Below are 13582 nucleotides of genomic sequence, written 5' to 3' on the forward strand. Positions count from 1 at the left end.
TATTGTCCAAAATCTGAAATCAAATTTTAAAAGGCCACCGATTTATGACCTTTGATAAAAACTCCAGTAACGTTCCCAACAAATCTGTTAAATAGTGCAGGAAAATGGTGCAGAAAAGATTCACGGAATGTTGGCTGGATTGGAGGGATTGAAGGAGAGATTGGATAAATTGGGACTGTTTTCCCTGGGACGAACAAAGTTGAGGGGTTTATAAAATCTTGACATGCATAGATAGGATGGAGAGTCAGTGTATTTTTCCCAGAACAGGGGAGTACAAAGCTAGAGGCCATAGGTTTAAGATAAGTGGGGATCAATTGAAAAGATGTTGAGCAGTGATAAATATGATCCACTAAGGAGCAGTTAATGGGGAAAATCCTTACAAATAGGTTACATATTATTAGCCCAAGAACTTTAGACCGTGTCCCCATTTGTGACACTAAGAAGATTCTTGAACCATCGTGAAAAAACACTCCCACAGTTTCTCATTTTGCCTCTTAGATATTCGTGGTAATCAAATGCCAATATATTATCAGACAGCAGCCTCACTGTAGTTGAAAGATTTGTCAGTTGTTAATCTTAACGGTGAACTTTTACTGTTTCATATATTCTTTGCTTGTCTTACATTTCTACCAAGCAAATACAACATAAACAGCAGGATCCAGAGGGAAATGGAAGGATTACAGAATGATTAAGCATTTCGGCACTTCAGGCCTGCTCTATCACTTAATAAGATTCTGGTTGATCTGATTTGTGACCTCATTTCTATATTCATAAAGTCCCATGCTCATCAAGTAACAAGTTATCTCTGTCTTAAAAAAATATTCATACTTTCCTTCCTCCAACCATAGTGAAGGAGATCAAATACACACCATCCTCAAGAGAGAGAATATGTTCAAAGACATAGGAGCAGAATTAGGCCAATCGGCCCATCGAGTTTGCTCCATCATTCAATCATGGCTGATCTATCTTTCACTCTCAACCCCATTGTCCTGCCTTCTCCCTGTAACCTTTGACACCCTTACTAGTCAAAAACCTATCGATCTCTGCTTTAAAAATACCCAAAGGCAATCTCTTCAGCCATCTGTGGCAATGAATTCCACAGATTCACCACCCTCTGATGAAGGAAATTCCTCCTCATCTCCTTTCTAAAGGTACATTCTTTTATTCTGAGGCTGTGCCCTCTGGTCCTAGACTCTCCGACTGTTGGAAACATTTTCTCCATTTCCACTCTATCTAGGCCTCATCTCTGCACCTATCTAATATTGATCAGTCTGACTTAACTGATCAATTAACTGATCTATTAACAGATCAGTCAGAAGTAGGGTCTCGACCCGAAACTTCACCTATCCATGTTCTCCAGAGATGCTGCCTGACCTGTTGAATTACTCCAGCACATTGTGTCCCTAAGTTCTAGGTTCACCCACAATGGAAAACACTCTCCCCAGTTCCACCCTATTATGGCACTTCAGAATATTACACATTTCAATCAACTCCCATATAACTCCCATATATCCCGCCCCCCTGACATCAGTCTGAAGAAGGGTCTCGCTCGACCCGAAACGTCACCCATTCCTTCTCTCCCGAGATGCTGCCTGACCTGCTGAGTTACTCCAGCATTTTGTGAATAAATACCATATAACTCCAGCAGGTACATATCTAGCCTGTTCAATCAGAAGATAACCCACCCATTCCAGGTACAGCTTTTGGTTTAGTGAACCTACACTGAACTGCTTCCAGTGCATTAACCTCCTTCTGTAAATAAGCAGATCAATACTGTACACCAAACTCCATGTATTACTGTCCAATCTAATGGCACTTTCCTGGAATCTGATGAATTTTGGAAAACTAAAACTAACACAAAATTATCTCTCTATCCAATAGAACCCAGAGACTTGTCAACGCACAGATCCATTCGGTACCACTTCCTTGATGACTGCAATTTTCCTGAATTCTTCCCACTCTCGCAATTCTCAAGTTAAAATAATTTCTTAAATGTTATTAGCATCCTCTCTATTGAAAAATGGTGGAAAATACCAACTCGCTGTTTTCAATTACATGTTCACCACATAGGACCAATGCCCACTATGTTAATTGTTTTTAAAAATATCTGCCGAAACATCACCTATCTGTTTTTATACTTCTGGTTGGCTTTACAAAGGAATCCTTTGTTTCATTCCATTTTTTCCAATCCATCCAATCTTTGGACCTGCACCTACCTTTAATCTTTCAGTTTGATATTATCCTTAACGTTTTGAATTAATCACTAATTTTTCCTTCCTGTTGTTATGTATTTAATGTGCATATTCTGAAAGAACCCCTTAAATATTTGCCTGCACCTCGACTAACCAATCCCTTCCCCTAATTTGCTCATACATTTCAGCTATCACAGCTTTCATGTCATCGTAATTGCTGTTACTTTAGTTATTAGTCTTGGGCCCATCCTTTTCTCAATCAAATTTAAGATGAAATTCAATCGTAGATGATCACTGTGGGTGCCTTCATAATCAAATCTTTAATTAATCCCATCTCATTACATGATACCAGGTCGAGCATAGCTTGCTCTGTTATTATCCTAAAGGCTCTCCAATAACTCCTCTTCTACGCTATCTTTGCCCAACTGATCTTTGCAGAGTGCAAACAAAACAAGTAAGCATGGTGGTCGGAGTGGGGAGGGGTGAAGGGGCTCCTTTAGGGTGACATGGTGATGCAGTGGTAGAGTTGCTGCTTTACAGCCCCAGAAACCCGGGTTCAATTCTGACTACAGGTGCTGGCTGTATGGAGTTTGTACGTTCTCCCTGTTTTTATCCGGGTGCTCTGGTTTCCTCCCAGACTCCAAAGTCGTGCAGGTTTGTAGATTAATTGGCTTCTGTAAATTGTCCTCAGTGTGTAGGATAGTGCTAGTGTATGGGGTGATCGCTGGTCGGTGAGGACACAGTGTGTGAAAGGCCACACAGTATCTCTAAATCTAAAATCTAAAGTCTAAAGTAAAATCACAGGGATTTTGTTCCCTCCTCCCCAACATACTTCTAGCTAATGTTCAATAATGAGAACAAGCTTGAAGAGTTGAGAGCAAGGCAGCAGTTTCAGAAGGATATTATGGACTGCTGAGTTATTCATTTCACTTTTACACGGCTCACCCCCGACCCCCGACACTGCTTTACAGCTTGAGAGTTTCTCCATTCATTGTATTGACGGTACAGAATCCAATCTGGCAAGGGGAAAGGCGGTGGCATCTACTTTTTGCTTTGTGTTGCATTAATGTGATGGTCTTCGCTCAATTTTGATCCCCGTTTCTGAAATGACTAGTAGATAGAATATTACCCCTTTTATCCATTTTGGGAATTCATCACCTCTACCACCATGTCAGTTGTCTACATACCACCCTGATGTCAAGATAGTATTGTACAAATTATACTCTGCTGTCATTTCTCTTGAGATGGCAAACCCTGTTTCATCATTGCCGGTAACTTAAATCAAGTTAACTTTGTGAACATACTCTCCAAAGGAGGCACTGACACAGTGGTAGAGTTGCTGCCTTACAGCGCCAGAGACCCGGGTTCGATCCTGACTATGGGTGCTGTCTGTATGGAGTTGGTACATTTTCCCTGTGACCACGTGGGTTTTCTCTGGGTTCGGTTTTCTCCCACGCTCCAGAGATGTACAGGTTGGTGGGTTAAAAAAATTTTGGGGAAAAAAAATGTATCTCGTCCCTGGATTGTAGGATAGAGTAAGTATTTGCGGGGTATTTGCTGATCAGTGCGGATTTATTGGGTCGAAAGGCCTGTTTCACGCTGTATCGCTGAAGTCTAAAGTCTAAATACCATCAACATGTCTCCTGGCCCAAGCGGGGTGTTAACATTCTTGATCACCACTACACCACCATCAACAATGCCTATTGTTCCATCCTTTGGTATCATTTCAGCCAATCTGATCATCTGTCAAGGCTGTCCCTGCCAGCTTACAGGCAGATTGAAGTGTGAGACACCAATGAGAAGAATAATATTACAGTGTTCTAAGGAAGCTGAGGGTCTACTTCAGAAGTGCCTTTACTCAATGGATCAGAACATGTTCAAGACCATTTCATCCAGCCTGAATGAGTAGACCTCAGTTGCCACCAATTTCATCAAGAATTGGTCATAACATTTACTCCACTTGACACGAAATGCTGCTGCTCCTCAGGGTTGTGTGGTTAGCCCCTTGATCTACTCCCTGTACACTCATCTGTCGCCAAATACAACGGCAGCTGAATCTTCAAGTTGATCCATGACATCACTATCATTGGCCGGATCAAGAACAAAGAAGTCATGGAGTTCAGGAAAGAGATTGCAAACTTTGTGCCATGACATCAGAGCAACAACCTAGCCGTTAACGTCAGCAAGATGAAAAAAAAGTAGTTAACTAAGACTACAGAGCCTCCAGCCCCACACATGGTGTGCAGTACTCACACTGCCTTCATGCTGCTCACTCTGCTCCCATGTGGTGCCAGCTAATTGGGGAAATGGTGAGAGCCTGGGGGGGGGGAGGGGAGGGGGTGCAAAGGGAGCCTCCTGCCATTACCAGGTTCATAAGTACAGAAGTGATTCGGCCCATCGTCTACTCTGCCATTCAATCATGGCTGATCTATACCTAGGTGACCTAGGCACATAGACACAAAATGCTGCAGTAACTCAATCGGTCAGGCAGCATCTCGGGAGAGAATGAAGGGGTGACGTTTCGAGTCGAGACCCTTCTTCAGACTGATGTTAGGGGAAGGGGCTGGACAAAGGTAGGATGTAGTCAGAGACAGGAAGAATAGTGGGAGAACTGGGAAGGGGGAGGGGATAGAGGGGAGAAGCAGGGACTACCTGAAGTTAGATAAGTCAATGTTCATACCGCTGGGGTGTAAACTGCCCAAGCGAAATATGAGATGCTATTCCTCCAATTTGTGCTGGGCCTCATTCTGACAATGGAGGAGGCCCAGGACGAAAAGTTCAGATTAGGAATGACCTAGGCACATGTTGCCAAGGTGGCACAGGTGCATCTGCACCCAACACCCTAGGACCTCACATTGTGCCCAATGCAATACTCTTGTTTTACTGCTCACTCTCCCCTTGCGGCAGCCTTTCCACTGCCCAGCACTGTGCTGTGCGCTGCCTGCCAGCCACCACCACAAACGCATGCGCTCAGTCCACTGTAACTGAAATTATTACATTGAGGTCTGTAATTGTAACGGTTTACAGTACTTCAGATTGCACTACAATCTTTGCACCATTCTGCTGCTTTGCACTTGTCATAGCATTTATTGTTGTATTTTTCAATATTGTATGTAAAGTATTTACTTTATGCGCTTCATGAGAACAAGGAATATCATTGCACCTTGACGTATTAGGCATCTAATCTGAATCTGAATTGAGACCTGGGGCAGATCAGCCATGATCATATTGAATGGCAGATCAGGCTGTGAGCTCAGGTGACATAATTCTGTTCTTATTTTCTTCTGTTAATGTTCTTCCATTTATTCGTTTCCAGCTCCACCCAAACGACTTCAAATGTCCGATTTCCTGAACGTAGTCATCTCTCTATATTGCACTGTCCGTCATTAATTCACAGAGCCATTCCTCCACTTTTTCCTTGCTCCTTGGGCTATATTGGTGTTTGCTGAGATTGCTGAGCTATATTGCCCTGAGATATTCATTGATGTTGCAATCTATCATCTATTTTATTTTACGTGCTACTGACATTCAGATACAAAACCTTTACCGTTGTCTTTCAGTTATTATAATCTCTAGCCTTATCTTCTAATTAATTCTCACTATCCCTTTCTATTATAGATTGATTGATTGATTGATTGAAAAATACAGTATGAAAACAGGCCCTTCGGCCCACAAGGGTCTGCGCCCTCCATTGATCACCCATTCACACTACTTCCATGTTATAACATATAACATATAACATATAACAACTACAGCATGGAAACAGGCCTGTCCGGCCCTACCAGTCCTCGCCGACCATTCTCCCTGACCTCATCTACCTGCACTCAGACCATAACCCTCTAATCCCCTCCTATCCATATACCTATCCAATTTACTCTTAAATAATAAAATCGAGCCAGCCTCCACCACTTCCACCAGAAGCCCATTCCATACAGCCACCACCCTCTGAGTAAAGAAGTTCCCCCTCATGTTACCCCTAAACCTTTGTCCCTCAATTCTGAAGCTATGTCCCCTTGTTGGAATCTTCCCCACTCTTCCCCACTCTCAAAGGGAAAAGCCTACCCACGTCAACTCTGTCCGTCCCTCTATCTGACTTATGCCTTTAGTCACTACATACTAGGGGCAATTTACAGAGGCCAATTAACCTACAAATCTCTTTGGGATGTGAAAGGAAACTATAGCACTCAGAGGAGACTCACAGGGAGATTGTGCAAATCTACACAGAAGGCACCTGAGGTAAGGATCAAAACCAGTTCTTCGGCACTGTAAGGCAACAGCTCAATCAGCTGCTACAATAGATAAACGATAATAGTATAATAGGTAATAATAGGCAATATCTTAACGGTATTGTCAAGATTTCTTACATTCATACCTTTCTCTCTACTTTGTCTCTACACGCTCGCCGTGCCCCAATGATTTGGTTTATAATCCTTTTTCCCTTCTAGAGCTGGTCCCAGCTTAGTTTGAGTATAGAAGACCCCAAGGTCCAGCTTTCACTTTCCCCTGCTACTCGTGCTAGTACTCCACAAACGAGCCCACTTCCACACACAATACCTAAGCAACAAATCTGAATGAAACACTTGGTGGCATTCCATTCACTTTATTATTTTCCATGGACTGCAGATATGAGCCGTGAGCGAGTGTGCTGTTGCCCACATAAGTACTCACATCCATCTGTACGGTTCACCGCACATGCAGAAACATTCTGCATATATTCACAAAATGCTGGAGTAACTCAGCAGGTCAGGCAGCATCTCGGGAGAGAAGGAATGGATGACGTTTCGGGTCGAGACCCGACCCGAAACGTCACCCATTCCTTCTCTCCCGAGATGCTGCCTGACCTGCTGAGTTACTCCAGCATTTTGTGAATAAATCGATTTGTACCAGCATCTGCAGTTATTTTCTTATGAAACATTCTGCATGCCGTACTCCAAGTTTAAAAAGAGAGCCAAAGGGACGCTAGCAGTCAGTCAGTAAAGGTCGAGAGAGCAGGAGCAAGGACGACCGTTGGCTGAAAGAAAGTTAGTGTTAATTGAAGGTAAAAAGTCCGTTTAAAAAGAGCGCCAAAGGAATGCTAGCAGGCAATCAGTGAAGCGCATACCTCCAAGCTCGTCAGGGAAGCAGGATAGCAGTACGTGGATTGGCTGATCAATTAAATTAGAAGTTTGGTAAATTGGCCAATTAGACACAAGGGGTGCAGCTCTGTCGAGGGAAGTGCCCTGTGAGAAAGGTGTGAGTGGCTGTGAGTCTTAGAGAAAAGTGTGAGTCTTTGGCTGCGAGTCTTCGGTGAGGAGGTCACGCTTGATTTTGAGCCTGATTTGTTTTTAGACAATGAAGTAATGGCAGATAAGTTGGTGCAGTGTGTTTCCTGCCGGATGTGGGGAGGTAGGGACACTGCTGGTGCTTCTGGGAGCTACACCTGCAAGAACTGTGTCCAGGTGCAGCTCCTGAATGGACGTGTGGTGGAGTTGGAAAAGCAGCTGGATGACCTCAGGACCATCCGGGAATGCGTGAGTTTCCTGGACAGGACCTATTGTGAGGCTGTCACGCCAAGGGTCCAGGTCGAGCGAAGGTGGGAGAACGTTTCAAGGGGGAGTGAACGTGGACTACAGGAGATCCCGGTGGCTGTGCCTATTGCAAACAGGTACACCCTCTTGGGAGCGGTTGGGGCAGAAGACCCTTCCAGTCCGAGTGGCGGACAAGCTGGCGGCTCTAATCCAGGCAAGGAGACTCGACCGGGGAGACCGAAGTCAGGAAGAGCCATAGTAGTGGGTGACTCCATTGTCCGAAGTACGGACAGTAGATTCTGTGGCGGCAGGCGGGACTTGAGGATGGTCTGTTACCTCCCTGGTACCAGGGTTCAAGACATCACGGACTGGCTTCAGAACATCCTAGCGAGGGAAGGCGATCAACCAGAAGTAGTTGTGCACGTGGCACGAATTACGTTGGGAGGAAGAGGAAGGAGATACTGCAACGTGAGTTTAGAGTTAGGAAGAAGACTGAGAAGTAGGACATCGAGGGTGGTTATCTCTGGACTGCTACCTATACCTCGTGCTGGTGAGGGCAGAACAGAGAGATCGGGGATATGAATGTATGGCTGAGGGGCTGGTGCAGGGAGCAGGGATTTAGATTTCGAGACCACTGGGATCTCTTCTGGTGTAGGGGTGACCTGTATAAAAGAGACAGGTTACACCTTAACAGCAAGGGGACCAACATTCTGGCAGGCAGGTTTGCTAGTGCTACACGTGTGGCTTTAAACTAAGTAGTGGGGGGGAGGGGTTGACAAATTGGGAATATGAAGATGGAGTTAAAGTGGAAACGAATACAGGAGAAATTGCAAAGGACTCTCAAATAAATGGGAAGGGAAGTTCTAGATGGGATAAGAGAGTAAGGTCAGGGCCAAATGTGACTGGTGTGAGAGGGGAGGTGAATACCAAAGTTAAAGTGTTGTATTTAAATGCGCGAAGTATAAAAAATAAAGTGGATGAGCTTGAGGCTCAGTTAGTCATGGGCAAGTATGATGTTGTGGGAATCACAGAGACATGGCGACAAGAGGACCAGGGCTGGGAACTGAATATTCATGGGGAACACAACGTATAGAAAAGACAAACAGGTGGGCAGAGGGGGTGGGGTCGCTCTGTTGGTAAAGAATGATATTCACTCCCTTGTAGGGGGTGACATAGAATTAGGAGATGTAGAATCAGTATGGATAGAAGTGAGGAATTGTAAGGGTAAAAAGATGCTAATGGGAGTTATCTATAGGCCCCCAAACAGTAACCTCGACATAGGATGCAAGTTAAATCAAGAGCTAAAATTGGCATGTTGCAAATGTAATGCTATGGTGGTTATGGGAGATTTCAACATGCAGGTAGACTGGGAAAATCAGGTTGGTAATGGACCCCAGGAAAGAGAGTTTGTGGAATGTCTCTGAGATGGATTCTTAGAACAGCTTGTACTGGAGTATACCAGGGAGAAGGCAATTCTGGATTTAGTGTTGGTAATGAACCTGATCTGATAAGGGAACTCGAGGTAAAAGAGCCATTAGGAGGCAGTGATCACAATATGCTAGGTTTTACTCTACAAATTGAGAGGGAGAAGGGAAAATCGGAAGTGTCAGTATTACAGTATAGCATAGGGGATTACAGAGGCATGAGGCAGGAGCTGGCCAGATTGGACTGGAAGGAGGCCCTAGCAGGGAAGACAGTGGAACAGCAATGGCAGGTATTCCTGGGAATAATGCAGAAGTTGCAGGATCAATTTATCCCAGTGAGGAGGAAAGAATATAAGGGGAGTAAGAGACACCCGTGGCTGACAAGGGAAGTCAAGGACAGCATAAAAATAACAGAGAAGAAGTATAACATAGCAAAGAAGAGTGGGAAGCCAGAGGATTGGGACTCTTTTAAAGAGCAACAGAAGATAACTAAAAAGGCAATACAGGGAGAAAAGATGAGGTACGAGGGTAAGCTAGCCAATATTATAAAGGAGGATAATAAAAGCTTTTTTAGGTATGTGAAGAGGAAAAAAATAGTCAAGGGAAATGTGGGTCCCTTGAAGACAGAAGCTGGGGAATTTATTATGGGGAACAAGGAAATAGCAGACGAGTTGAACCGGTACTTTGGATCTGTCTTCACTAAGGAAGATACAAACAATCTCCCAAATGTTCTAGTGGCCAGAGATCCTAGGGTGACGGAGGAACTGAAGGAAATCCACATTAGGCAGGAAATGGTGTTGGGTAGACTGATGGGACTGAAGGCTGATAAATCCCCAGGGCCTGATGGTCTGCATCCAAGGGTACTTAAGGAGGTGGCTCTAGAAATTGTGGATGCATTGGTAATCATTTTCCAATGTTCTATAGATTCAGGATCAGTTCCTGTGGATTGGAGGGTAGCTAATGTTATCCCACTTTTTAAGAAAGGAGGGAGAGAGAAAACGGGAAATTGTAGACCAGTTAGTCTGACATCAGTGGTGGGGAAGATGCTGGAGTCGATTATAAAAGACGAAATTGCGGAGCATTTGGATAGCAGTAACGGGATCGCTCCGAGCCAGCATGGATTTACGAAGGGGAAATCATCCTTGACTAATCTTCTGGAATTTTTTGAGGATGTAACTAGGAAAATTGACAGGGGAGAGCCGGTGGATGTGGTGTACCTTGACTTTCAGAAAGCCTTTGACAAGGTCCCACATAGGAGATTAGTGGGCAAAATTAGAGCACATGGTATTGGGGGGTAGGGTACTGACATGGATAGAAAATTGGTTGACAGACAGAAAGCAAAGAGTGGGGATAAATGGGTCCCTTTCAGAATGGCAGGCAGTGACTAGTGGGGTACCGCAAGGTTCAGTGCTGGGACTGCAGCTATTTACAATATACATTAATGACTTGGATGAAGGGATTAAAAGTACCATTAGCAAATTTGCAGATGATACAAAGCTGGGTGGCAGTGTGAACTGTGAGGAAGATGCAGGTTGCAGGGTGACTTGGACAAGTTATGTGAGTGGGCGGATGCATGGCAGATGCAGTTTAATGTGGATAAGTGTGAGGTTATCCACTTTGGTGGTAAGAATAGGAAGGCAGATTATTATCTGAATGGTGTCAAGTTAGGAAAAGAGGACGTACAACGAGATCTGGGTGTCCTAGTGCGTCAGTCACTGAAAGGAAGCATGCAGGTACAGCAGGCAGTGAAGAAAGCCAATGGAACGTTGGCCTTCATAACAAGAGGAGTTAAGTATAGGAGCAAAGAGGTCCTTCTGCAGTTGTACAGGGCCCTAGTGAGACCGCACCTGGAGTACTGTGTGCAGTTTTGGTCTCCAAATTTGAGGAAGGATATTCTTGCTATTGAGGGCGTGCAGCGTAGGTTTACTGGGTTAATTCCCGGAATGGCGGGACTGTCATATGTTTAAAGACTGGAGCGACTAGGCTTGTATACACTGGAATTTAGAAGGATGAGAGAGGATCTTATTGAAACATATAAGATTATTAAGGGGTTGGACACGTTAGAGGCAGGAAACATGTTCCCAATGTTGGGGGAGTCCAGAACCAGGGGCCACAGTTTAAGAATAAGGGGTAGGCCATTTAAAACGGAGATGAGGAAAAACGCTTTCAGTCAGAGAGTTGTGAATCTGTGGAATTCTCTACCTCAGAAGGCAGTGGAGGCCAATTCTCTGAATGCATTCAAGAGAGAGCTAGATAGAGCTCTTAAAGATAGCGGAGTCAGGGGATATGGGGAGAAGGCAGGAACGGGGTACTGATTGAGAATGATCAGCCATGATCACATTGAATGGTGGTGCTGGCTCGAAGGGCCGAATGGCCTACTCCTGCACCTATTGTTTATTGTCTATTGTCTATAAAAATAGATTCAAAAGCACTGACGTACGCAAAGATGAGGTCCACCAACGTACACTAAACAGAGTCCATAAACTGCTTGAACTGAGTTACAGAGGATATAAGGCACAGAAACGGGCCATTCGGCCCAACCAGTCTCTGCTGACATGTGATTGGAGCAGAATAGGCCATTTGGCCCATCAAATCTACTTCGCCATTCAATCTACCTCTCCCTCCTAACCCCCATTCTCCTGTCTTCTCCCCATAACCCCTGACACGCGCACTCATCAAGACTTTATCTATCTCTGCCTTAAAAATGTCCATTGACTTGGCCTCCACAGCCCTCTGTGGCAAAGAATTCCACAGATACATCACATCTGAGCCAAACAGGAATCACCTCCCGCCCTTCATCTAAATCAGTTAGAAACTCACTCTTAACCCTTGCAATCACTTTAAAGAAGGGTCCCGACCCGAAATGTCGCCGATCCATGTTCTCCGGAGATGCTGCCTGACCCGCAGTTACTCCAGCATGTTGTGTTTTTTCGCAGTTAGAAACTCCTTCATCTCCACCACTGATATATGGTTTTGACAGCTTCTCCTTCAGTGAATGTGTTCCACTCCCTCCCCTGCTCCGCATTCTCACCGCTCTTCCAGCAAGGAGTTGCCATTGAATTCCCTTTTGGATTTCTCGACGAGGCTGCTGACGATCCCTATTAATATTCTTTCTCACAAATGGGGGGGGGGGGGGGGGGGGGGGGGAATCTGCATCCATTCAATCAAAACCTCTTTAAAGTCTCCGAAAACTCCCCGACTCAGCCTTCCTTCTGTCAAGAGGCGCCAGAGGTTGTCCACTCAAGCGTTTAAATGCCACTAAATATTCCTCCTCTGCAAGTTGACGTTAAAAAAAAAATCACACACGGTTCAATTTACACTGGAAAGTTCACACCCGACACTTTCCTGGCTGGGACTCGCGATCAGGATTTAACCCATTGAAGGCCCGCGGTGAGACTGGAGAGACTGATTGGTGCACTCAGTCTCGGCTCAGTCTCGGCTCAGTCTCAGACCCAGACAATGTCCCTCACCCCCCCCCCCCCCCCCGACCCCCACCCCGACCCCGACCCCCACCCCGACCACTCACCCTCTCTCGGGGCTGGGGAGGGAGTTCCTTACCGATGGTGGACACCACGGTGCCCACGAAGTAAAAGGCTCCGGTGAAGTCCCACCTGGGTCTCAGGCTGTCGGAGTGGATGCCCGCCGCCACGGCCGCCTCGTAGTCCCGCAGGAAGGCGCTCAGCTCCCCGCCGGCGACGTCGAACTTGTCGGCGAAGTTTTGCATGGTGCGGTTCCACCTGCTCCGTGCCTCCAGCTCGGCCGGCCGCTCGATGGCCGAGAAGACGGCGGCGCCGCACAGCAGGTAAGCCACGATCAGCAGGGCGAGCAGCACGAAGCGCCCGTTGTCCTCGTTGAGTCGCAGCAGAGCGCAGCCCCGGGCGCCGGCGATCCCCATCATCTGGCGATCCGCTGCCCCAGCGCTCTCCCGCTGCCAGCGGAGCAGCCGGCGCCCCGACACTCATCCACCAAACTTTCCGGGGGGTCCCTGCTCCCAGCTCCCAGCCGACCCCCTCCCCTCCCTCCCTCCCTCCCCCCGCGGCTGCACAAGGCTAGGTGGGAGATTGGAAGAATTGCAGCCGCAACATTCCCCAATGATTTTCTCTCAGCTCCCAGTCCCTGTGAGTGAGTGAGATGCCTGGTACCTGCATTGGCGAATCCCACATCAAGGGAGATAGATAGATCTTGGATTAGCAAATGCCTTCCAAAGATCACCGTCTGAGTCAGGTTGGTTTACGCATCTCTTAATCCTCTCCTTCCCCCCCCCCCCCTATCTCTCTTCCCCCCTCTCTGCTTGCAGACAGTTCTCACAAATGCGGAAACACAGCGTTGAGAGCTTGTTTTAACGAGGTGTCATGTTTCCAGTATCAAAGTAAGGCTGGTCCGAAGGCAAGAGGCTGGGACACGTTGTAGGGATGCGGAGGGCTGCCTCTCTCTCTCCGTGAGGCCATTCCTGATTCCT

At 46.1% G+C, this 13582-nt stretch overlaps 1 protein-coding gene across 1 annotated transcript in view; it reads right to left on the minus strand.

Annotated features, from left to right (window-relative positions):
• LOC144596949 (potassium channel subfamily K member 12-like) overlaps positions 1-13021 on the minus strand; it is a 48271-nt gene extending 35250 nt beyond the window's left edge. Inside the window, exon 1 of the mRNA XM_078405848.1 lies at positions 12682-13021. Within this exon, the coding sequence (XP_078261974.1) occupies positions 12682-13021 (340 nt within the window). The remainder of the gene's footprint in view (positions 1-12681) is intronic.
• Between the last annotated feature and the right edge of the window lie 561 nt (positions 13022-13582).

Source organism: Rhinoraja longicauda, chromosome 9, assembly GCF_053455715.1.
Source record: "Rhinoraja longicauda isolate Sanriku21f chromosome 9, sRhiLon1.1, whole genome shotgun sequence".
Classification (NCBI taxonomy): Eukaryota; Metazoa; Chordata; class Chondrichthyes; order Rajiformes; family Arhynchobatidae; genus Rhinoraja; species Rhinoraja longicauda.